Here is a 27,916-nt window from a genome sequence, read left to right as displayed (position 1 = left end):
GTCCCAATTGATTCTAACCTTACTTCAACTCAGGTAGAAAAATAATGTCCCAATTGATTCTAACCTTACTTCAACTCAGATAGAAAAATAATGTCCCAATTGATTCTAACCTTACTAACATATTTGAAAACATCACTAGAAAAATAGGATAGTACAATCCTGGATTATCTCCAGTATTCCTGACTAAAATGTTATTATTCATACTAGTATCATCATGTGATCTGATTCTTAAAATTGGAGTAAACTATTGTCTTGTAAGTTTAACATCTCATCCTTAATTATGGTAAGCAGATCAACAGGATAACCTCATACAAACATAGAAATAAGTTGATGTATCTCATGAAAAAATGTTTCCTGTTCAGTAACGAGTCTAGACAATTTAACCATCTGAACTTTAACTACTGATTTTTTTTTCTGATGATGTGACAGCTTTTAAAATGCAAATATGAGCTGGGGAGGTATCTTTTCCAAACAAATGCTGAGGTATAACACCCTAGTCTATAATTCTTCTCCAGCTTAATGTCAAGATAATTAATATTGTCTTTTCCCATAGTGTAAAAAACTCAAAAAAAAAATCAGTACTTTCCCCATCTTGTAATAACTTCTGTCCATTGATCAGGAGTCCCTTTACTAAGGATAAGGATATAGTCCAAGAATCTAAAGAACCTGTGTGATTTGTACACAAATTTGGGGGGTAAAAACATAAATATCATCCTACTTGTCCAAAACAATGTTAGCATATATAGGGGTACATGGCTTGCCCATCGCACCCCAGATATTATGGAAAAATTTTCCCTTGAATTAGATAAAGTTGTTAGTGAGGGTGAACTCCAACAGAGAAGTGATAGTATGAACATTGTGTGTAGGTAAATCAGAAAACTCAAATAAAAATTCATAGAACCGATCCATACCAATACTGTGGGGTATTACTGAGAAGAGGCCGACCACATTAACTGTTATAAAAATGATGTTCTCATCAAAGGTAAGTTCACTCAACAATTTCAAAAGATGCCACGAGTCTTTGAGAATATGTGTCTTATCTTCCAATGCCCCTTTACATTTGAAGTCAACAAACTTAGCTAATGGTTCAGTCTTTGACCTCATTGCAGACACAATATGTGTTAAAGGTGGGGGGGGGGGTAAATGGGTGACTTGTGAATTTTGGGAAGAATAAATATAAAAGCAATTTTAAGCTTGGATACATTCAAGTTTTCCCATTCTTCATAATCATGTTCACTGTGCCTGATCATATCAAATAACAGAAAATCTAATTTCGCAAAAACAATATTAACTTCATTAATAGATGCACTATTATATGTACTCTCATTAGAAAGTAATTGAAACTTTTTAACCAAATAGTCAGTGCTATTCATAATAAATACACCCCCTCCCTTGTCTGGTTTCATAATCCTAATACTCCTATCAGATATTAGGTATTTGAGAATCATTCTTTCTTCATTAGTCAGATTGTCTCTGAAAATACATTTTGTTTATATATAAACCTGAAATGACTGTCACAAGTTTTTTCAAAAACTGAAACCCATGGATTGGGAGGGGGTATAGACATATTTTCCTTTTAAGGATATTAGTAAGTTCTTTAGATATGGGTGCCCTACTAGAATAAAAAATCTTAAGGTTTAAACATCTTGTAAACAACTTCAATTGAGCCACAGCATCAACAATAGCTAATTCAAAATTAGGTATAAATGTAAAACCTCTTTGAAAAATAGACTTGCATGTTTTATAAATAACAGTATTAGACAAATTGTGAAACTTAAAAGTGTCAGGAAGATATATATATATATATATATATATATATATATATAGAGAGAGAGAGAGAGAGAGAGAGAGAGCTGCCACAACCACAAATGCATTTTATTTGGTTCTCCTGTTCTTGCTCCTGCCCCAAAAGTTCATATAATTTTCCCTCTGTTGGTGTCTCAAAACATCAACTGAGCCATGGTTTAGGCTGGTTATCCTCTCCGAATGTCGCATTGGAGGGTGTTCTAAAAAAACGATTGTTCATCTGTTCATTAACATCATTATTAACACCCTCATAGTTCAAATTCTCCATGACAGTAGATCTAAAAGCCCCAGGGGCAGAATATGTCTTTCCAGGTGATAATCAGCATTGTCCCTCTCTATTTTCTTCAATTTCTATAGTTTATTTCTTTCAATAATGCTGTCCACCTTGGAGAAAATATTTGTGTATTGCCCCTTAATCAAATTAAACTGTAAGTCAGCCTTCAAGGATTCATTAATTTTTAAATTGTATTTACTTCTTTAACCTTAGAAACACATTAATTATTACGTGCATATCATTGGTGGGTTGCCACTGTTTAATGCATCTGTTTCCAGTAGTCAGTCAACTCTGATGAAGTCTTTGCTAAGTGTTTAGAGAGAAGAAAGCGTTCAGTCATATATTACTGATTGATTTTATTTTGGATTATGTTTCTTTAAATAAAGTGTTTGGTCAGACAGACTGTTTTCTTTTGTATTTGTTTTGTAAGTTAAAAATGACCTCATTGTTAAGGTAGAAAACTGATAACAAGACAACTGACTCAACAAATATGCAAATTGTGTAAATGCCTATTCAATAAGACAATGTACACAATTAACATAACTATAGCATTCCATTGAAGGGATTGTAGTTTATTAATGGCAGCATGGAAAGTTTACAGTGTATTTCTTAATCCATCAACCTAATAACTGGTTGCAAATTTAAAAAAAAAGTTTGACAGTTTACAAGCCATCATTAAGGGATCATGAGTGATCATTTATACATTTTAGGGGGCACCATATGGGGCTGCTGCAAAATTCCCTTTTTTCTTCTCTGCTATCAAGGGGAATGTACAATATATCCCATGAGTTTCAACGCTATAAGTGAGATATAGTACAGCCCCCTATATTAAAACTTGAGTTTTCTAAAGGCTTATTTAGCCCTGTACTTCAGCCAAAGAGAGTGGAGTAGAGGGGTGAGTATGTTGCTGCCCTCTTGGCTAGCTGTTGAGCTAAATGAGGAGAGAGGGAGGATGAGATGGAAGTGGTAGTGGGGATAGGATGGGTTATTGAACAGAAAGTCAGGTGACTGAAATAGCTTAACGGGAGGGGGTAGTTATATAAAGCAAGGTAAGTTCCAGTCTCTTTACACTGAAGTTGAAATGTGGCCATTTTACCCTGCAGCTGGCTTAGAATTTGTAGAAAGTCCTGTTGCCTTTTTCCAGCAAAAGGTTGTGGCTTGGTGAATATAGAGTATTACATTCCCTGACAGTGGCAGTGATTGGGTTCACCCCTTATAAATACCAGGAAAGAATGCAAGCAAAATTGCTATGCTGGCATACTAGTTTATAGGACCAATGCTGTTCTGGGGTGGGGGTGATCCCTCAATGTAACTATGCTGTTATTGATGATAGTCCTGGATTGCTCCTATAGTTATTCATTAAGTTGCCCCATCTCCTGAGGTATAGGCTCAGAACTAGATCATTGCTAACTCCAAAAGGAAAGCAAAAAGAGAAAAAAAAGCTCACAAAATTAATACTGAGATGTTGTTGGGGGGGGGGGGTAAGCAGGTTTTGGAGAAGGATGGAAGTGGGTGTGGGTAGAAGTGGGATTAGGTTTGCAAGGGGCAATGTTTTAGTGGAGGGGTTATAGGGTGGGAGGTAATAATCTCCCCACTTCTTTCTTCTTGCCTTCCCTCATTTCATCCCTTCTTATAACTTGTGTTTAAGGGAAAAAGGAATAAAGAATTTTGGGCATTTTTGTATATCCAAATTAAGTACATAAAGGTATTGCATTCATTTTCAGAACTGCAGACTTTCTATGAACTAGTCATTGTAAATCTTTTCACATATGCCTTTTCGGCCTCAGTACTTGTTTTTCTTAGTTCAGTTTGCATGCATTCTAAAACTTTTTTTTAACAGAACATTCTTCCTTCTGCATAAAATAAAAAGTACTCAATGCATGTCAAAATTAATGGAAATTGTGCACTAATTTTAGATAGTCCTCAAAGAAAATACTTTTCAGTGTTTACTAAGTACAGTATTCATTCCTAGACCTAAAAGAAATGGAATACAAACTCAGTGTTATCTCATTCAAGCCTATGGCATCCTTTTTTTGCATACTTCCTTTTCACAACTATAGCTCAGCATTATATACAGATTTTGTTCAGGTCTGGCTTCATTTACTAAGAGATTTACCAGCTTATAACAGGCAGTGTTAGAAAGTGCAAGGAGTTATTAACAAAACAAAATAAGATTGTTAATCTAGGATGTCCAACAGTAAAGAAATGAATTACTATTTGTCACTTACTGTCATTCCTGTTTTCATATTTATGTTCATATTTTCATAAACAAGAGTCCTGCCTGTTATTGAGGGGTATGGTGTGATATGTCATGTTGGGAGACAGGAAAATTCATTGTCAGTGTCCATTTATATCACACTATGTGTGAGATATTGCTAGTTGCTTGCTAGCAATCATGAAAATAAACAATATTTCCATATGTACTGAATACTCAAAAACCAAATGACTTACAAACTATTGCATGGCACCAGGTGGAAACTTAGATCCCATTGGAGAAAGCTGTTTGTTATATTTGGAGTGTAAGTTGCACATCATCAGAGATATTTAGTGTTATTTACCTTGCTAACTATTCGGTGTAGCATATGATCTCATATTTCTGTAAATATCAAAAAACAACACCCTCATAACAATAACCTCTTCACCTTTCAACCAGTTCCTACTTCCTACATTAAGTCACTCCTTCTGAAACTTAAACCCTGCTCTCCCTTCAAAGATAATCTCCCACCCACTTTCCTCAAACTAGCAGCTGAATCCATAACCTACCCAGTATCCCTGTTAATCAATAGATCTATTCAGGAAGCAACAGTACCAGAGATTTGGAAATCCTTCTTCACCATCCCCCTTCATCCCATCTAACTTTTGGCCAAATGCCATCCTCTCTCCTCTCTCCAAAATACTCAAAAAATGTATACATACTCAACTCTTAAACTACCTCCTCCAGCAGAACCTTCTCACACCCACTCAACATGGCTTCCACCCCAACCACAGTACTGCTACAGTCCTCCTATCATTTACACATACTGTAGCTGAGGCCTGTGATAACAACCACCTTGTATCCTGACTTTTCCTCGACCTTTCCAAAGCCTTTGACACTGTCTCTCATCCTTTAATGCTATCTAAACTCGGTAACCTCTCTAGCTACCTAATAGACAACAATCTGTTCAATGGCTCACCTCCTTCTCACCCTACCTTCCAGTGCCTACTGGTGTACCCCAAGATTCTATCTTGGGTCCCCTTCTGTTCAACATCTTTACTAATGAACATTATACTTCCTGCAAACAATCAGCTCCAATTCAATATGCAGATAACTCAATTCTTATCTGCACTTCCAGCAATATCTCTGACCATCACACTCTTACGCAAGACACTTTTCTATCTATTGAAAAGTAGCTGTCTGATAATCTACTCATCCTAAACCCCAAAAAATCAAACTCCTGCTATTCTTTCCTCATTCTCTTTGTCTGACCTTACATCTACCTTTGCCATCACATCCTCCAACAATACCACCATACAACCTGACTTCCACACAAAGCTTTTAGGTGTCATCATTGACAATGAACTTAAATTTAACTTGCACATCCTTCAAGGTATAAAAAAAAACTCACCAAAAATTTGGATTGCTTTATCGCAACCAAACATTCTTGACTTCTAATGCTAGACTCTCCCTGGCACAAGCTCTTCTGATCCCCTCCCTTTTCTATGCCGCCCCAATCCTAACTAACATTCAGTCCACTACCCTGTACAAACTCCAACAAACATACCACAAAATAGAAAGAAGTTTCACAAACTCCCCCTATTACTCACACCACTGGCTTGCACTCAACCCTCTACAATTGGTGTAACTTCCAAAATAACTCCTTCTATTATAATCTCAAATTGCTCACTCCATACTACAAAACCATCTTCTTGCCCTGCTCTCTCCTCCTTACTATCCACTTGTACTCCCAACTGCACACTCTACACCTCAAACCAGCAATTCCTAGACATTTACCAACCTAAGAAAACTGTTGGTAAACTACTGTACAAATCCTCCATATCACAAGCATGGAATAAACTTCCAACACACATACGCTCCATTACCCACCCAAGAACTCAGATTTCACTTACTTAACTCCAAATCTTGTACATGTCAATACCCTACCTAACTCCACTACTTTACCCTTATCTTTTCCAATTTCTCTTGCCCTCTTGCCTTTTCATCTTAATCTACCTCCTACCCCCTTTTCACCTTTATATGTACTCTATACATGCATTTCCTATCTCTCACATCTCAATTACTCTTATCCTCAAACTTTTATATATAACTCTGACAGTAGTATTTCACTGAACATGTACCATAACAAAAAGTTTTTACTTTATATATTCTTCTGATTGTGATTTTACATTACTCGTTATTTACTTATTCTGCACTGTGAGTGTCTATGTATTTGAATTGTAAAATGAACTCATATGTATTGTAAACTGAGTTTTTACGCTTTGCTAACTGAATTTTTCTATATTGTAAACTGTTTGTAACTGGAGCTTTTCTCCTCTGGTCTCCACTGAAAATGGGTGTCTGGCCCAGCTAGACAAACCTGGTTAGCAAATGTCAATAAATAAATAAATAATAAATAAATAAATATCTCAGTAAACATGCACTTTTAGAGGAATTTCTTGCTGCCATGTGAAAGCGTACATGTCATCAACAAAATATTCTTGCAATATATGTCTAGGCTATGCAGTTTCCAAGATATGACAATGTGTTTCTGAAAGTTTGGCAAAATATAATTTGGGGTTTATATGCATTATAATATTTGGTAGTATGTATTGAAAAACTATAAGTGCATTATTATCACTGTAAAGAATAATCCTTACTGATAACATTGCTATTGGTATAGTTGTAATAATGCTCATTGTTTACAAAATATTTACTTTTATTTATCTTATGTTTTTAAGTTTATTTTTCAGAAAATGCTGTGGAATGCAAGAAGTGTATAGGCTGCTAAAGATGTGACTTTCCGTACCACATAGATGCTAATGAGTTATTTCACTCCTCTTTTCATAAAAATCTAGTACCCTAAATATCTATTCAATATTGGTCTTAATTGAGAATACATATTAACCTCGCTGTATATGAGTAATTTTGGTACCTGCTCTATATGCTTCAATATCCTTAAGTAATCCAGTATGACTAGTAATGTTAAAAGCTTTTGCTGATATTTCTGATAACAATTTTGGTTATCACACTTTCTTTGATATCTTTCAGTGAATAGCTTTATCTTCCACAATCCCCAACACCCCTTCTAGAAAACAGTCCCATGATCTGTTCTATCCTTGTGATAATACAAGTTTGAAAACACAACTGAAGAATCATTGCTAGAAAAATATAATTGATCTTTAAGAATAAAATGAATTGCCTGTTTAGCATTACTCCTCTAACCTCATGTTTTCCTTTGGAAATTAGTTTAATTATACTTCTACAGATTCATAATAAAACTGTCCATTGCAAATATCTGCAAATAGTGATGGTATTGTATTAGCCTCAACAGCTAAACAGATATGGCACTTTCCTTCTGTGCTGGCAGAAGAGATAGCTTTGGATTCTATTCATACAACATGTAGTTGGATTAATTTTCCAATAATGACACTTCAATGAAGCGTAAGCAGGGTACTGCACTCCAGAGTCTACTGTTCTTCAGAGGAGATGTTAAATGGAGACACCACCTTCCTTACTTCATGGCAGCTGAGGAGTCGGTATAAAAGATCCCATAGCACTTACCAAAAAGAGTACAGGTCCTTTTTTTGCACACAGTTTAAGTGTACACATATTTTCATTTCTTGAAAAAAAAGAAAAGAAGAAAACAAGATGCCCTCATCAACATGCTTACAAAAGAAACATTTAGTTTCTCTACATAGTTCAGACATCATGCTTTCATTTTATTTTATTTTATTTTGTTTCCCAGGTTTGTCTGACTAGGTTAAATCAAAAAAACCTTCTTAGTGGAGGTCTGTGTAGAAAGGCTAAACCATTTTACATTCTGAAATAGACACTTAGTAACATAAGTGAGCAGACATTAAGATATATATATATATATATATATATATACATACATATCTATATACATATATATATACACACATATATATATATATATATATATATATATATATATATATATACAATCACACATACATTTGCTAATTAGGTTGTATTCATATGAAATGAAAGAACCTATTATGGTATGAAAGAAACTTATGAATTTAGTTTATGTTTAACACTAAGCAATTGAAAAGGTGTATTAGTGGTTCTGTCAAATAGAAACTAGATCTTGTGTTTAGTGGTTAGAGATTCAAAGAAATAGGAGTGAGAGAAAGAACTCAATAGGGTAGAAAAATCCTAATATTGTAGATAAGAGAAGGGGTATTAAGTAGATCCAGAGATAATTATATATGGCTGCAATAAGATTTATATAAGGAGTATAGAAGTGGAGTGACGAATAGTATCACAAAACTGTGTATATAGGTGAAAAATGCTAGTAAAGTATTTAAGTACTGGAGAAGACTAGTTTTGGGGCAGAGGATTCTGAGTAAAGAGAAATGGTTTGATGTCATGGCAAGATGGAGAATACAGTGACATTTTCTCCTGGGGATGTACATATGCAGATGAATTGATTTGATAGTTGGGTTTTAAATGAATGGCTATCAGACATAGTGGGATGTGGCTCCACAGAATAGCTCCACTATTTGAATATATATCGAGTCACCTGCAGTATATATGATTTGGTTGTAGCAATTAGTGATTATTCACTAATGCATAAAATTCTATTGGGGAGTAGTGTTATATTAAGCTGTTAAGGGCTGGGCAATTTTCTGGCTTATAGAGATGTCACTGTATTGCAGATAGCTGACAAAGGGCTATATGATGTGATAGCTCTAACCAGTTTAATTCTCTGCTGCTAGGTGCTGCTATGTTCTAGTGTTATATTTTACAGCAATCATAGATATCTTATCCTAACATTGCTCATGTCTGGATAGTTGTGGGACTTGCTGGCTAGAGACAATTGGGGCAGCATAGAGGAGAGATTACAGTAAGAAGAAATTATAGGGTATATGTCTTCTGTGTCAGTGAGGTAGGTTTTTACTCTGTATAATGTGTCTGTTTTTTGATGATTTTTTTTACCATGTATAAAACACGGTGGTCAAATTTCTAAGATTGACACCCAGTAAGTGCTTGTTTTATTTGTTCTATCATGGAGTTATTAGCAGAAATGACAGTGAATAGTGTTGATTTGGTATAGATGTGTTTTGTAATAAAGATCAGTATTTTTTAGGGCTAAGAAGTTACTGTGACTTATTTAGCCACGTTTCAATCAATAAGGATTGCTGTGTATGCTTTTGAGGTTTAGAGAGAGTATGGTAGAACAGTTTGGGGTAGATTTGCCTGCATATTGAATTAAGAGTGGCTTTTTAGTAGTGTAGAAGTAACTGATAAATATTTTGAAAAATATGCTGTCAAGTGTAGGTTCTTGAAGGAGAGCTGTAGTTACTAGCAAGAAGCTGGAGAAATCCTTTTTCCATTTCACTGCTGGTGCTCTGTTTGATAGGTACGTAGCTATAAAACCACTCAGTGAAGAGCTGGTTGGCACTAAGGATGAGAGTTTATGTAAGAGTTTCTGGTGGGAGACAGTTTCAAAAGTTTTTGATAAGTTTGGAATGATGGTAGAGACTAGGTTTCCAGTATTTCTGTGCGTGTTAAAAGTATTAATAACATTCAGAAAAGCAGTAGTTGTGCTGTGATGAGGGAATAAGCTATGTTGTATTGAAGACAGAAACTGCTTATCTACTAGATAGTTGAAAAGCTGCATATGAATACATGTTTTCAAATATTTTTGATAGGGGAGGTAAATGGTAATGGGCCTATAATTTGAAAGATGCATATTAATTCTGCCCTTGGATATTGAAATACAGTAGAGAGTCGATTATCAGAACGTCAATTATCCGAATCGTTGGTTATCAGAACCAGCCTTCCAAAGTTTTCAGTAAGAAAAATCATAAAGTCTGAATAAGTAACATTATACATATTCACTTGAGCATGTTTTTTGAGCTTGTAGCCAGCTTGTGTGTGAAAAATATTCTTTATTGTCTACCAGAATTGCTGAATGGTTGAAAAGTGTACTCCTGCGTGCAGAAAAAACAAACAAACAATATTTTAGAAGCTTTTTATCTGGTTTAATTATATGTTTGATTATCTGAGCAGTTTGATTATCTGAACTACCCTAGTCCAAATTAGTTTGGATAATTGACTCTCTACTGTAATTATTTTTTTTTCCATATTGAAAAGATCTTATTTTAAGATATGGATCAACTTATCAGAATTGAGATGGATATGCAATAGCCCCAGCTTAGAATACTCACCAGATAGATTGTTCAGATCAGTTGGAGATGGCTTTAATTCCTTGAAATATTGTTTGATAGTATATGTGGGGATTTGTTGGAAGTGGAAATGTTGAAGGAAGTTATTTAACTGAGTAGTGACATCAAGAGCTTGATTAGTTGCTTGGTTGGTTAATGACAGTACTGTCTGTATAAAGCGGGTATTTAACTGGTTGGCTACAGTATAATTGTATTTATGTGTGCTTTGTTTAGCTTGTGTAACCTGCCCTGAATTTAACACTTCATTGAAAGTGGGTATCAAATTTTTTTGTATTATTAGTGCATTTTTTAATTGGATGAGTAATATGTTTTCTTATATTTAGTGATATCTTGTTTTGTTCAGTTTCCTAGCTGTCTATATGCTAGTAAAGTAGGAGTTAGGTTATTTTTTTTTTTGTACAGGTATTCCAGATGTAGTTTTTTTGTTTCATGGATTGTTTAGCCTTGATAGCCTTGGGGCAGGGTTGTCTTTGATGGTTTTACTTTTGAGTAGGGAGGACTAGTGTACTTAGAATACCTAGGAAGATTTTGTTGAATTCAGAGATTGCATCATCTATTTGCAGAACATTCAGTGACACAAAAAACCACAGTGAAAAACTTCTCTAAAGCAAATTTCACACTCCTCAAAACCGAGGTGGAATCCTTCAAAGCCCCCGGGCCTGTGGAAAATACGGCCCAGACCGCAGAATCCTTTATAAACGCATTCTATGAACGCCTTCAGGAATGCATGGATCATGCGATCCCAAATAAAACCAAGACCCAATCCTCCAAAGGCAGACGTCCTGTCTGGTGGACCCCAGCCATAAACAAACTATACAATAGAAGGAGGAAGCTACTAAATGATAGAGCAAAATCCCAAAAAGGGAAGGCATCACTGATCAGTATTAGCAAAAAACTACGGGCACTCATAAAATTGTCTAAGGCCAGCTTCGAGAGAAAAATTGCACAGGACACTAAGGATAATCACAAGGCTTTCTTTAGTTATGTTAGGAACCTGGGTGGTAATTCCCAGATATGCTCAGAATTAGTCCAAAATGACAAAAAATACACTGAACCCACAGACATTGCCAACAGCCTAGCTGACAGGTTCAGCACAAACTTCTCACCCCCCTCCCCACCAAAAGGGCAAATATCTATCCCAGCAGAGTGCTGCCCCCCTGACATCTCAGATGCTCAGGTAAGAGCCGCTCTCCAAAGCAAAAACACAGCATCAATGGGACCAGACGGTGTTCCGGCTCGCCCTACATGAACTCCAAGAAGAGCTAAACCCAAACATAAAACTACTGTTCAATCTCAGCCTTACTACAGGATATGTGCCCAAAGAGTGGCGTACAGCAACAGTGGTCCCTCTCCATAAAGGTGGTGCCTCAACGGATCCTGGAAACTATCGCCCCATAGGCCTGACTAGCTTGGTCTGCAAAGCTATGGAAAGGATCATCATGGACCTCATAAATAAAGATATTGGGGACCTACAGACACTGGATCCTACTCAGTTCGGCTTTGTTAAGGGCAGGTCCTGCCTCTTAAACCTGGTTGATTTCTTTGAAACAGTCACCAAGGCCATTGACGAGGGGAAGGTGGTCCACACAGCCTACCTGGACCTTGCAAAAGCCTTCGATACAATACCCCACTAGGGCATTATAGATAAGCTCACCAGCTTAAATATAAACCCCTATGTCACTAGATGGATTGCAAACTGGCTCAAGGACAGAACCCACATGGTTAGAATTGCTGGAGCCATGTCAGACTCCAAACCAGTTACAAGTGGTGTCCCACAAGGCTCAGTCCTCGGACCTCTCTTGTTCAGTATATATTTCTCGGAGGTACAGGCCAACATGGAAGGACTGTGGCTGACCAAGTTCGCAGATGACTGCAAACTGGGCGCCATAATCAACTCTCCAGCCGACACAAGCATCCTCCAAAAGGGCCTCATAGAAACAGACAACTGGTGCCAGAGCCATGGCCTCAAGCTAAATGCCAAAGAGTGTATAGTCATCCCCTTTGGCAAAAACAAAGTGCCCACAAATTACCACATAGGTGGTAATCCATTAAGTACAGAAGAAGTAATTAGGGACCTGGGGACCCAAGTTGATAGCAATCTCTCATTTGACAACCACGTGGCCAAAGTGGTTAGAAAAACATTTTATATAGCCCACCTAATCATGAAGGGATTCACATCTAGATCAGGGGAGGTCATCGTGCCTCTTTACTCATCCCTCATCAGGCCCATAATTGAGTACAATGCCCTTTTGGGATGTACCTTACCAGACACCTGCAGCAACTGGAAAGACCCCAAAAGTACCTCACCAAGAGGATCAAAGGGCTCAAACAGATGCCATATGCTGCCCGGTTAAAGAAACTCCAGCTCTACTCAGTGGCATACCGCCTGTTCAGAGGCGATCTGTGCCTGATGTATAAAGCCATGTCCAACCCAGAATTAATGGACATGCTGCACCTCAGAAAATCCAAATCCCATCGAGCTACACGCTCGAGAGACTTGAACCTCAGCACTGAAATAAATAGGACATGCTGGTGGGACAGATTCATAACCCAGAGGCTCCCTTCACTCTGGAATAAAATCCCAGTCCAGGTTAGGCAGTGTCCCTCATTGACTCTCTTCAAAAGGAATCTTGATGAGTGGATGGGAGATGGTAGGTTTACCCCGGGTATCACTTCTGTGTCACTGTTAGACAGAGGCACAGTATACTAACCTCGAAAAAGGGCATAGCAGAATAAATTTAAAATGGGTGGCGAAAGCCAAACACATTCTGGCTAGGCTTATAAATGCCCTAGGGCAGATAGCCTGGTATGAACCTATGAACCTATGAACCTATGAACCTATGAACACAGTTAAGGCAAGATAGTGATTTAATATAAGTATCTTCATGGAAAGTAATAAGGTTTCTTACCAGGAAGTAATGATGTGTTTTGAGATCATTGCTTTGGTGCCTTATGGTGTACAAATAAAGTTAAAGAAGCTGAGGTAAGAAAAGGGATGGTTAAATGTTATAATTGTAACCATTGCCAATATTTATTTACTGATAGTGGTGAATTATTAGTGGGGAAAACAGTAGTCCAAGTCCCAGGGAGGTTTGGGAAAAGCAAAATGAGTAGCACACTGGTAAAACATGTAGTTTAATCATGTCACGATTATGAACATGATTAAACTACTTGTTTTACCGGTGTGCTATTCATTTTGCTTTTCCCGGACGTTAAGTGAATCCCAGGGAGGTTTACTTGTAAATCAAAAAATGTTATTTAGATATTGATGTGTTCAGAATATAGATCATTTTATGTGGGAAGAACAAAGAGAGAACTATACAAAAGAATTTATGAACATATTTATGCTATTAGTAATGGAGATACAAAAAATGCTATGAGCAAACATCATGTTGATAAGAAATGTAAAATTAATTTTAAATGTATAGTTTTGGACACTGTGCATCAAAATATTAAGTCAGTAAATGTTGAAGAAGAACTAGGCAGGCTAGAATATTGTTGGCAAGTTAAACTAAATGCTTGTTTCCCTCCAGGTTTAAATAACAGGGAAGAGTTTGTAATGTATTTAAAAAGAAATGGCGTTGAAGCATTAATTTATGCATGGTTACTGTGCATTTTTATGTCACTGTGCTTTCAAATGTTAAATGGTGTTTTAAAATGTTAATTAATGTAGTATTTAAAGCATATGTTTTTTATGGTAAAGCCATAGTCTGAAGAAGTCTCTTGCATAAGAGACAAAAGCGCTTACTATTGGCTTGGATTATAATAAATTTCTTCGTACTGACACAGCTTTTGTTTACTTTTTGGTTTTTTGGAGTTATTTACTTGCTGCCTTTGTTGGAGTGTTTCTTACCAGGAAGTAATGATGTGTTTTGAGATCATTGCTTTGGTGCCTTATGTTGTACACTGGAAAGCAATCACTTATTCTGTCTGACAGAGTTCCATAGAAAGAAATTTTACTTTTAGAAAATGTTAGGGTCCTTTTGAGGGTTGATTGCCTGTTTGTAACTTTATTACACCTTGTTGGTGTGGTTAAAAATGTGATGAACTTGCACAAATGTATATAGCATGTATGGGTGTGACTCTATATTAACATCACCCAATATTATGGTTTCCTGAGAGATTTTTATGTAGATTCAGAAAAGGATATCTTCCATGCCTTTAGCATTTTTACCTGGAGATAAATCTATCTATCTATCTATCTATCTATCTATGGATCTACCTCGACCCATTCAAATTACGTTTCAACAAAACACGAAACATAATTTCGTGTTCCTGTTTTTCTGAAAGTGCATTTAATCAAAAATGCACTTTTGTGAAAAACCAAGTGAAAGGAAAAGCAAAGGAGGTTGTTGTTGTAGATCGAGGCACACCAGGGATAAGGGAATATTCTGTATTCCCCACTGTAGTACGATCTTGGAGTTAGAATATATAAGTAGTGGGGGTGTGGGGAGTGAAGGGTGGCTTGCACCCTGCATACATGTGGTTAGTGTGGTCATGTTTTTTTTGTGTGTGAGTGCCTTTCTTTCATTTGGTTTTTCATGAAAGTGCATTTTTGAATAAATGCACTTTCGGAAAAATTGGGTCGCGAAATTACGTTTCATTGAAACATAATTTTGTTGATTTAATGTAGACCCATATATATATATATATATATATATATATATATGTAAAACAATCATGTGTATCAATATGTATTGTGAGTGTTTATTTCAGCATCATCAGTAGGATTTCTGAGTTAGATAAAGTTATCAGCATCCGGAGGAAAGGGAGACATCTAGTGTGGTTTTGTAGAAATAATGATATCACCAGCTTTTTGGCTGTATCCAGTATTATAATGCTATAGCCTCTTAAGGAATTTTTTTCATTTATTTATTTTCTGGCAGAGACAGGTTTCTGTGTCATCTGTGATGTCTGGACTCTGTAGTGTTATCCATGCATGCACTTCAGGGACTCTGTTATACATACTTTGTAAGCTGGTATAGTATAGATGAAGGGCAGGGTGGGACTTTGGGTGGGATGGTAGTGATAAAGGAGTTGCTGAGGATATGTTGTGAGTGCTGAGAGGATTCTGCATTTGGCTGGATGTTACTGCTAAGTTTTATGATTATAGAGGTGGGATGGGACAGGTAAAGGCATTTTGTTTGATTTATGTTTAATGCTTAATTTGTGAGTAAATGGTTGCTTTGGATAACTCTACTTGAACAGTAAGATATACTAGTGCTAAAATTGTAAGATACTTTCAGAAGTATTTTGCTCATAGGACACAACATAAGAATGTTGTTGGAATTGTATGAGTAATGGCACTGATATGATGTTAAATCTTCAAGAAGGAGAAGGTATTATTATGGTTCTATTATGAGGAAATAGAGAAGAAACTTTTCTGAAATGTAAAAAAAAAAAGAAGAGGGGTTTGAAGGATAGAGGATAAGGTGAGTGAATACTGATATGATTAAAAATGAATGCATGTGATGAATGCTATGTTAACAGTTTAAATAACACTATGAATAATGAAGGATAGTAAAGCAAAAATAATTTTGTATGGATGTAGAGAGATCGGGGTAGAGAGAGGTAAGCAGTATAGTCAGAGGAGGGGAAGGCAGAAGAGATATTACAGAAAGATAGATGAGACAGAAATAGTGATCTGTTTGTAAAATTTGATAGGAGATTGATGGGATGAATAGAAAAAGAAAAACACAATTTCTTAGTGGTACTGTTGGTGATTGTGTTTGAGTAGGACTGGATATAGTACAAAGTAACATGGGGGAAATGGTGTTGGGAATTATGCTCAATATAGTGTACAGGTTGAGAATGGGTGAATATAAAGAAGAATGACTCTTTGATAGCAGTAAAGCTGTTTGGAGAGCTATATGGATTGCATGTCCCGGGGGACAGGTGTACATGGGCAGTATAATGCTAGAGTAAGCTGGGGTGGCTGGGAACTGGGGATAGGGTACAGAGGTGAAGAAAAGCTGAGCTTAACAAAGCTGAGCATAGTGGGACTTCCCAACATCAGGCCTTTTATTACAGAAAGCAATCAGTTTATAGCTGGTACTCAGCAATAAGCGCCACAAAGTAAAACATATTTTCTTTGAGTTATTGAATACTGTCACCAAAAAGTTGGAGTAAAAGTAAATGGTTTATACAGTGCAATCTAACTCTCTTTTGGAGGTAAGATAACAGGTCTATGAGTGCTGATGAAAATTTATTTAGTTTACATATTACACTTTTTCTGATTTAAGCTATTATTAACAAAAAAAAAGTAAAAAAAAAAAAAAAAAAAAAGAAAGAAAAGCTTGGCTTTGTCCGATGCTCAGGTTAGGGTCATTGCAGCAAAGTAAGGGTATGCTGCAAGAGAGTGAGAAGGCCGTGTTCAACAACAGAGGGGATTGCAAGTACTCAACTAGTGTTACAAAGATAAAATTATGCTTATTTTTTGGTCAGTCTTACACTCTCTGGCATGACCAAAAGTTGAGATGGTTGACAGTATCTGCGTGCACTTCCCCAGAATTTTTCACCAGAAATAGTATAGTGTAGTAGAGTGATTAAAGTAATACCTCTACTACACTGTTTAGTTGAGTGAATGCAAAAAAAATAGTTATATGTCATCTTTTTACAGTGGACTGAGACTGTTAGCCCTTGGAGTTTAGTACTGTGAAGTCATCTACGTTAATGTATTTATGAGCATGCATATAAGTGTACAGGGTTTTTTGTGTGTGTGTGTGTGTGTGTGTGTGTGTGTGTGTGTGTGTGTGTGTGTGTGTGTGTGCGTGTGTGTGCGTGTGTGTGTGTGTGTGTGTGTGTGTGTGTGTGTGTGTGTATGCATATGTGTATAGTGTAATGATTACAGCTGTGTGTGTGCATATGTGTGTGTGTGTGCGTGTGTGTGTGTGTGTGTGTGTGTGTGTGTGTGTGTGTGTGTGTGTGTGTGTGTGTGTGTGTGTGTGTGTGTGTGTGTGTGTGTGTGTGTGTGTGTGTCTGTGTAGTGTAATGATTACAGCTCTGTGTGTGTGCGTGTGTGTGCAAGTGTGTGTGTGTGTGTGTGTGTGTGTGTGTGTGTGTGTGTGTGTGTGTATATGTGTGTGTGTGTGTGTGTGTGTGTGTGTGTGTCTGTGTCTGTGTAGTGTAATGATTACAGCTCTGTGTGTGTGCGTGTGTGTGTGTGTGTGTGTGTGTGTGTGTGTGTGTGTGTGTGTGTGTGTGTGTGTGTGTGTGTGTGCGTGTGTATGTATGTGAGCATGTTTGTAGATGGTTATGCAATGGAGTTGCTTGGGTCAGTATGGGGAACACTAATATAATCATCTGTAATACTGCATTGTTCGATTCCAAGACACAGTAATTAGTTGCTAATGAGATGTTGCTTCATGCAATTTTATCATGACTTGACTTGCATTTTAGCACTGTTGTGCTAGTGCATACTGAAATGATGTCCGCATATTATTGGCTGCAGTATGTTTTTTGAATCTTAGCCTTTTTCCTGTTATCAAAACTAGGCCTACCTCATAATATCTATGTGTTAACATATCCATATGAGTTAACAAACGTTTATGTAATAAAATTGCTTTACATTCTAAATCTAAACCTCATTTATTGTAGTATCGGGCAAGTAATGCTGTTATTGTACTGTAGGGGCGCTCTGGGGAATTAGCAACAGGTAGTGTTGGTTCTGTATTTCTCTGGTAACTGGTTGTTTCCGGTGTATGCATGGCGATGGCGAAGTTGTGAACATGTAGCATGGTGCGCACCTGAAGGCTCTTAATAAAGAAAGGCCTTACAACTCCAGAACCGTGTGGTCTCCTCTATTTCCCAGGATATAACATATTGGCGACGAGGATGGGATGCCTCCGAGTCCGCTGCAAGTGAAAACGGCGGGGTGCAGTTGATGTCGGTCGACGAAGAGACTGGGCCTGCCGGGGTTATGTCTGGTTCCATGTTGGGGTCGCTGGTTGCATACGACTGTCAGACCCAGACCTGGGAGGAGTATTGTGAAGTGTTGGAACATTTTTTTGAAGCAAACCAGATAATGGATGCGGGCCGGAAGCGAGCCATATTGCTGAGCTCGGTGGGCAGCAAGACATACAGTCTGATGAGGAACTTATTGAGTCCTGATAAACCGGGGGATAAATCGTTCACGGAGTTGACGAGCTTGCTTCAGTCACATTATAACCCGAAGCCGAGTGCAATAGTCCAAAGGTTCAAGTTAAATTCAAGGACTAGAATGGCTAATGAAACGGTAACGGAGTATGTCGCAGTGCTGAGGGAACTGGCGCAACACTGTAATTATGGGGACAGACTGACAGAAATGCTACGAGATAGGCTCGTATGTGGCATTGCAGATGACCGCATACAACGCAGATTGTTAGCGGAGCCTGAGTTGTCGTTTGAAAAGGCCTTGAAGTTGGCACAGGCCATCGAGACGGCGAATAAAGACATTCGTGATTTACAACCGAGAACCATCGAAGTTCGTGGGGAGCAGGGGTGCTGCCCCACTGCCAGTACATAAAGTGGTCGGGGAGCATAAATCACCAGGGAAGTCTGGTCAGTATGCCTGTTACAGGTGTGGCGGAGACCATCTGTCAAGGAACTGTCGGTTCTTAAATGAAAAATGTCATGCTTGCGGGAAAAAGGGCCATGTGAAAAAAATGTGCCGATCAACGCCCTCTAGGGACCAGCCAAGAAAGGGGGAGGAAAAGAGCAGTATGATGGACAGAAAGGGAAACCGAAAAATAAAACGGCAGTATGCACACCACATGCATGAAGGTACAAATCAAAACACCAGGGAAGATGAGGAAGTGTTTACTATGTTTAACATGGAAGAGGCAAGGTGGGAAAGAGTTGATCCCATCACAACCCAGTTGGACTTAAATGGTAAAATGGTGCAGTTTGAAGTGGATACCGGATGTAGTGTGACGGTTCTGTCCAAGGCTGAGTATGGAAAGTTATGGCTAAAAGAATCTCAGAAGCTGCGGGACTGTTCAGTGACTTTGAAAACATATACCGGTGAAACAGTTCCCACATTGGGGATGGCCAAAGTAACGGTAAAACATAAAGATAAAGTCAAACAGTTGCCAGTCATGGTGGTAGCAGGTAAGGGACCAAACCTGTTAGGCCGGGCGTGGCTAAAGGAGCTGGAAATGGGTTGTCTACGGCTCCATAAAGTAGAACAGCAGGGGCTGGCCTTGCAAGATGTGCTGGAGAACAATGAAGAAGTGTTCAAAGAGGAACTGGGGACCTGGAGGGGTCCACCAGCAAAGATACACGTTAAAGAAAATGCAACGCCAAGATTTTACAAACCTCGACCCGTACCATACGCCATGAAGAAGAAAGTGGAGACTGAGTTGGAGCGACTCACCAAGCAAGGTATAATTGAACCAGTGAAGTTTTCGGAATGGGCAGCACCAATTGTTCCAGTATTAAAGCCAGATAATACTGTACGCATATGTGGTGACTATAAGCTAACAGTGAACCAAGTTTCGAAACTGGAGCAGTATCCATTACCCAAGGTGGAGGATGTGTTTGAAAAGCTGTCGGGAGGTGAAACGTTTAGTAAACTGGACCTCAGTCAGGCATATCAACAAGTAGTTCTGGAAGAAGGGTCAAAGGCATATGTCACCCTTAACACACACAAAGGGCTGTTCCAAGTCAATCGTTTACCCTTTGGGGTTTCCTCTAGTCCAGCTATTTTCCAGAGAATAATGGAGGGACTGGTGGCAGGAATTCCGAAGGTGGCTGTGTATCTGGACGACATCCTGTTGACGGGGAGGAACAATGGCGAGCATCTGGAGACTCTGAACGAGGTGCTAAGTCGACTGCGAGAGGCTGGTTTATGGGTGAAGAGGAGTAAATGTGCTTTCATGGTCAAGGAAGCCGAGTTCCTGGGTTACAAGGTGGATGCCTCGGGCCTACACCCCCTGCCAGACAAGGTAAAAGCCATCCAAGAGGCACCTGCACCCACAAATGTTACAGAGCTGAAGGCTTATTTAGGCTTACTTAACTATTATAACAGGTTCCTACCAAATCTGTCAATGCTGTTAGCTCCTTTACATAAACTGTTAAGGAAGGAGACCCTGTGGACGTGGCAGAAGGAACAAGACAAAGCGTTTGAGCAATCCAAGAAACTAATGCAGTCCTCAGAGGTTTTGGTGCACTACGATAGTCACAAGGACTTAATTTTGTCATGTGATGCCTCACCGTATGGGTTGGGGCCGTGTTGGCACACCGGATGCCAGATGGACAAGAAAGACCCATTGGGTTCATGTCACGCACCTTAACACCAGCGGAGTCAAACTATTCCCAGCTCGACAAAGAGGGGTTGGCTGTAATGTTTGGAATTAAGAGGTTCCACAAATACCTCTATGGCAGGAAGTTTACTGTGTGCACCGATCATAAGCCTTTGTTGTCACTGTTCAACGAGATGAAGGCCGTGCCTCAGATGGTTTCTCCCCGAATTCAGAGATGGGCTGTAACATTGAGAGCTTATGAATATGAGATTGTTTATAAGCCTGGGAAACACCATAGCAATGCGGACGCGCTGAGCCGTTTGCCGCTACCGGGGCCTCCCCAGCGAGAGGAAAGGGAGGACCGACTGTTGATGATGGAGGACATCACGTTGGTGTCAGCGAAAGAATTGAGCGAATGGACACGCAAAGACCCGGTGTTGGCTCGAGTGTTTCAATGGGTCCAGCAAGGCTGGACAACACAACAACCTGATCCAGTTTTCAGGCCTTATGAGGTGAGGAAAACAGAGCTGAGTGTGCAAGATGGATGCGTGTTGTGGGGGGCATGAGTGATAATTCCGCCCCCAGGAAGACGTGCACTTTTACAACAGCTGCATCAAGGTCATGTGGGCATCACCCGAATGAAGGCCTTAGCACAAAGTTATTTCTGGTGGCCAAAGTTGGACCACGACATTGAAGTCGCTGTGAAAGAGTGTAAAACCTGTCAGCAGTATCGCAACTTACCTGTGGTGGCACCACTACACCCATGGGAGTGGCCGAGTAGACCTTGGCAGAGACTTCATATAGACTATGCAGGACCTTTTATGGGGGCAATGTTTTTGATAATAATGGATGCTCATTCTAAATGGATGGATGCCTACCCAGTCAAAACACCCACTTCCACCACTACCATTGACTGCCTGAGAAAGAGTTTCAGTAGCCAAGGATTACCCGAGACTATTGTATCAGATAATGCGTCATGTTTCATGAGTGAAGAGTTCAAGGGTTTCCTGGAAAAAAATGGCATTGTACATGTCACATCAGCACCATACCATGCGGCTTCAAATGGCTGGGCTGAAAGGGCTGTCCAGACCTTTAAAGTGATGATGAAAAAGGCCGGAGATGGAAGTATGGCAGCCAAAGTATCAAGGGTGTTATTCAACTACCGCATTACACCCCAGTCTACCACAGGATTGTCCCCTGCCGAGATGTTGCAAGGACGGAGATTAAGATCCACGTTGGATCTGGTGCATCCCAACAAACGAGCTAAGGTAGAGAGGATCCAGTGGATGCAAAAAGAACATCATGATCGACGACGGAGAGAGAGAAGTTTCCTGGAAGGAGATGCAGTGATGACGCGAAACTTCAGTTATGGACCTAAATGGATTCCAGGGTTTATTGTCAAGAGCACGGGTCCCCTGTCGTACCAGGTGAGGTTGAATGGAGGTTTAGTGGTGAGGAGACATGTGGACCAGATTCTGCGGAGTGCGCAGGCGAAGGACTCCATGGAACTGCAAGCCCCGGAAATGCCGTTAGTTTCGGGAGTAGGGCTCGCAGCGGCAGGAGGATCTCCGATCTTGGGGGCCGAGGGAGACCGCCGGGACTCGGAAGGAGAGGTTCCCAAGGATCCAACTGTTCCAGGGACGGACACACCGGTACCAGAGGTGGTAACTGTGACACCGGAGTCACCCAGGGTGGTACCATTGCGCCATTCTAAGCGGGCACTGGTTAAACCTAGTTACTTGAAGGACTATCAATGTTACAATTGTATGTCTAGTTTAAAAGAGCAACCTAACTCGATTGTAGGGTAACTGTTTAATACTAACTGGGTATGTCAAAATTAAGTGACTAGATGGATTGTTTTTGGCTTGCTCCTTTGTTTTTCTTATGTAAGAAAGCGTATTCAGTGCTTAAAAGGGGAGGAATGTAGTATCGGGCAAGTAATGCTGTTATTGTACTGTAGGGGCGCTCTGGGGAATTAGCAACAGGTAGTGTTGGTTCTGTATTTCTCTGGTAACTGGTTGTTTCCGGTGTATGTATGGCGATGGCGAAGTTGTGAACATGTAGCATGGTGCGCACCTGAAGGCTCTTAATAAAGAAAGGCCTTACAACTCCAGAACCGTGTGGTCTCCTTTATTTCCCAGGATATAACATTTATACTACTACATGCTGCACTAACTCCTCACACTGATAACACAGTACTAAGCAGTCTTTCTGATCTTTGTTTTTATTTCATTATTTATTTAAATGGCAATTTCTATTATGATAACCACCACAAGAGTTATAAATTTTCCTCAGTGTCCTGGCTAATTTATTCACATTCTGAATGAATATCAAACTGAGTTTCCTCTAAAACTATAACATGTCTGGTGAGGCTAAGCCACTCATTGACAATAAGTAAGTAATGAAATAAAGGAATAAGTAAGTATGCCCCACCCCCCAAAAAATAATAATACAAATAAAACATGCCTAAGAAAAAGACATTGAGACAATTTATTTTCTATATGGGGTATAAACCTTATGCAAAGTCCATGATCCACTTATCCTATTAGTTATAATAGCTATTGTTGTGACTGTTACATCTTAGAGACAATTGAAAAAGACAGATTATACCTGTATTAAATCCAATTTCTGCATGTCAATGAAATCATCAGTTTTAGTCAAAAAAACTTGCAAGCTACAGCATCTGTCAATCATCCTAGTGATATGATCTACACATACTGTTGTTCTAATTTAATCACTGGTAGAAGTTGAAAAATATTGCAAAACATTATGAGGTAAATGTGACATGTTCAGCTTATTTTTAAAATGTATAGACGTGCACGCGTGTGTGTGTGCATGCGTGTGTGTGTGTGTTTGTGTGTGTGTGTTTGTATTTGTCTGCACATGCACATGATGTAAAAATTAAAAATAAATGGTACAAAGGTTCAGCTGTTTGTTTTCTGCAAGATGGAGTAGGTGCTGATATTGTTCCAGTTGTGTACCATTTATGTGGTATATAAATTCACTGGATGAAATCTCTCTCTGTAGTTTACTACTTTTCCCAAGGTGAAGTAATCTTGACAGTAATTTCAGTAAATCGGTAGTGCATTAAGCAACGCATCCTGCATGGCAAGCTTTGAGGGCTTTGCCAATCACATAAACATGCCAGTCTTAAAATGTTAGTTGATTTATTCGTTTTTTTGATAAGTTGGGCCTTTAGAAAATTGGCTTCAGTTAATTTATATGGATTTGTTTTGCCTTGGCCAGCATGAATCAGGATACATTTTGGACAACAGCTAAGATTTCCTATTAGGCATCCCTATCTTATAGTATGAAAAAACAACTACATGCATGCATGCATGCAAAAAAAAAAAAAATATATATATATATATATATATATATATATATATATATATATATAATTACCAGCACTAAAGTTATGTACTGTTCCACATGTGCTTCTATCAACTAAAGTAAATGTGCTTATGTTAAAGTGATGCCAATCCAAATTTATTTATAAAGGATGAAAGTAGTGTCTTAGCAACATACTCCTCAGCTTGAAGAAGAAGATAATGTACATCAAATCATTTTGTAACTTAGATGGATTACACTTGACTGCAGCAAAATTACCTAATGGCATATCCAAAGCATGTCAGCATTGTGTCTGTTCCAATTAATCATTATAGATAATAAATTTGATATAGTAAATCATGGGTTATATTTCAAGGTGGTGGCTTGCACAAATGAAGAAGTTATAAGAATTAATTTATTGAGTTTAATATACTTCATCATTTTTCAGTCATTTGTAGAAACATATCAACACAGTGTATAAAAGGAGCACAGTACAGAGGTGCAGTGGATATCATTGTTGCTTCACAGCAAGAAGTGATCTGGTTCAGTTCTCAGCTGGAGTGCTCCCTGTGTGAAGCCGGCATGTCCTCCCAGTGTTCCTGTAAGTTTTCATGGAGTACTATTGTTTCCTCCTACATTCAAGGGCATGCATATGCATATTTATGACATCTACAAGAGGTGCGTGTTATATGGAAGGACCACATAGTCCTCATATCGTCCCACTTTTTTAATGAGCTACATAAAGGTATTATTGTCTGGCTCCTATCTTCTTAAGTGTCAATAGTTGCAATTAGGATTACTTTTTCTTGTTCCTTGCAATATTTAATATCTTTTTGACACTAATACCTCTTCAAGAAGACTGTTCCAAACACTACATATACCCTCTAAGTGGCAAACATAGATGTTTCAGACTGCGTGTTGTTCTTCTCTGTCTGTCTGTCTCAGACGTGATACCCATTTACATTGTATGGACTCCCCAGATGCACTTCAGATGATCATTATGCAAGAAGCAAATTCAGACTTTACAGTTTTATAGCTAAAACTGCTGTAACTCATGCAGAATTCCTGCTCCTTGTTTTGTAAAACCAGTAAGATATGTGTCTTTGTGGCAGTTTATGCCCACCTTTTAAATGGCAGACTTATAGTGTTTCATGTTTAGAAACATTATTATTGCCTTATTCTGTCATTAATATAATACTTTATTTTACTGGAAAAAATATGCTGGCTTGTCAAACTTGCATTACTAAGGGTCTCACAATAAATGGGCATTCTGTGATCATTTCTTGGATAGCAGCGTAGTTTTAGAAAATAGTAGCATTTACTGACATTCACAGTAAGTGGAACATATTGCTTCATAATGAAAAATACCATTTAAAAATATGTGTGATTTTTCAGAAGAGACCAGAACTAGAATTAATGTAGAATCTGATAAAAAATACTTCTAAGCATACATCAGATAGAATCTGCATCCCAAGAGACTGTGTCTTTCATCTCACAAACATTTATAGCTTTGCAGCTTGAATAATAAACCTTAAAAAAGTTGTGCAGAAATACAGTGCACCTCTGAGAATTAAATTAGGTTTTAATACACTCTGCATTGCACTTCATGTCAAGACAGACTATCACTGGAGACTGCATCTTCTTTTTGACTAATGCTAGTGCTGTTATCATAATGTATCTAATAAAGTTTATCAAATTATATATTATACTCTTGAGAATCCTTTAAATTTAAGAACATATGACTAATTACAATTAAGTTGCTTGCTGTACCCCTCGACTGTGCAGATGTTCACAGAATGTCCATATTTGTGCTGCAAAGTTTTGGTCTGATCCTCATAAAAGCTACATTTTTCTGACAAATCAACAGGATGATCTAAGGATTAAAGTCACTAAATAATGACATGCATTTGACTTTCAGACTTCACATTCTTCAGAAAATGCATGCTAACAGAAATCCTATTATTTTGGAAACTTTCTAAGTTTATTAGAGCAATATTTAAAATCTGTTCCTGTTTTTGGGACTTTGTTCCCCCATTATGTCAGGCTTTGTCTAGATTTCTTGCTCTAAAACGTCAAGAGGCTGAGAGGTTATGCTGCTTGCTCTTTTACAACACTGCACAGATTTCATTACACAACAATATCAATATATTTATACACACACACACACACATATATATATATATATATATATATATATATATATATATATATATGTGTGTGTGTATTATATATAGAGATAGAAGTATAGCTATATATATACACACACACATATATATATATATATATATATATATATATATATATATATATATATGGGTCTACCTGATAAAACCGACATGCCAAAACATTGACAACGAAATAACCGACACGACAAAACCGAAAGTTTAAAAACACGAAACTTCACATGCCCGACAAACCACAATCCCGACAATCAACAAAACAAATAACTTTCCTGAAAAACACACAACCCAAGCACACCAAAAACCTTACAAACCTACACTAAACCTTACATACACAACTATATATGCACTAACCTTAACCCAAACCCTAACCCTAAGGTCCGTCATTATCGCACACTTACCTTACCTGCACCCTAACCCTAACTCACTTAATCCACCCCTAACCCTTAAATCCGTCACTATCGCACACTTACCTTACCCGCACCCTAACCTTAACTCACTTAACCTGCCCCTAAACCTAATGTCCGTCACTATCACACACTTAGCTCACCCGCACCCTACCCTAATGTCCGTCACTATCACACACTTACCATACCCCCACCCTTACCCTAACATCCGTCCCTATCACATACTTACCTTAACATGTCGGTGTTCTCAGCATCGGGATTCTTCTCTGTTGTCGATCTTCCGGTGTCGGTTATCTCGTTGTTGTTCTTCTCAGCTTTCGGCGTAATCAGGTAGACCCATATATATATATATATATATATATATATATATATATATATATATATATATATATATTTCCTTTTGTCACTGACTACAATTGTTTGAACATAAAAAAAAAAAAGAAAAGAATACATTGGCTCCACATATGGTGAAAAACAATTAAACAAAACCAAATGAGGCATTTTTTAGAGAATGCAAGCCAGTCAGCACCCTATACACCACTGCTGAAATAAATGTGCCAATTCTGAGATCAGGCAGAAGTAGGGAAAAAGGAAAACCTTCTTACCCCTCTGTTCAGAAATCTGCCAGTAAAATACACTGCCAGCAGTAATACAACAGGGAATATGATACAAAAAAATTGCCTATTTGAACAACAGACATCGTGTGTGTGTGTGTGTGTGTGTGTGTACATATATATATATATATATATATATATATATATATATATGTGTGTGTGTGTGTGTGTGTGTGTGTGTGTGTGTGTGTGTGTGTGAATCTATTGATGTTAATCAAAACTGCGGTAGATTGCACATAAAACTCTGTAAAAAAAAAAAGGTAAATTTAAAAAAAAAAAAAAAAAGAAAACACCACATAATTCACAGTGCATTGCTTGGAGACATAACCTGGATCATGGATAAAAAAAAAAATCCCCAGAATTCAATAAACTCCGTGTAGGTTTTGCGATCCATTTGCCTGCACTTTGTTGTATATTCCCCTCTACGTTTCATATTTATTTAAAAAATGACTTGTGACAACATCTCCAAATACAACCTTGGGTATGTATCACATGTCACACAGTGGTACTGTTCACACAGTCATACAACTCAGCCTATGTCACGTAATTACATCAACTGCACATCCTATGCCTTTGTGTCTTTCATTGGAAAGCTGTGTGTGACCATCCTGATACTATATATGGACACATTACAAATGAGTTGGATGTGGCTCGTGCAGAAGAGTGACTGATA

At 38.2% G+C, this 27,916-nt stretch overlaps 1 protein-coding gene across 1 annotated transcript; it reads left to right on the top strand.

Annotated features, from left to right (window-relative positions):
• Positions 1–964: 964 nt before the first annotated feature.
• LOC122806202 (uncharacterized protein K02A2.6-like) lies at positions 965–22,520 on the top strand. Its single transcript, XM_044076431.1, is given in 5 exon segments — positions 965–982; positions 18,534–18,957; positions 18,989–19,252; positions 19,742–20,689; positions 20,692–22,520. Coding segments are annotated over 5 exon segments (3,483 nt in total).
• Positions 22,521–27,916: the final 5,396 nt, after the last annotated feature.

Source organism: Protopterus annectens, chromosome 7.part0 (genome assembly GCF_019279795.1).
Source record: "Protopterus annectens isolate FY-2018-M chromosome 7.part0, PAN1.0, whole genome shotgun sequence".
NCBI lineage: Eukaryota > Metazoa > Chordata > Ceratodontiformes > Protopteridae > Protopterus > Protopterus annectens.
Note: the sequence above shows the minus strand (reverse complement) of the source record. Positions and strands in the feature narration are given on the sequence as shown.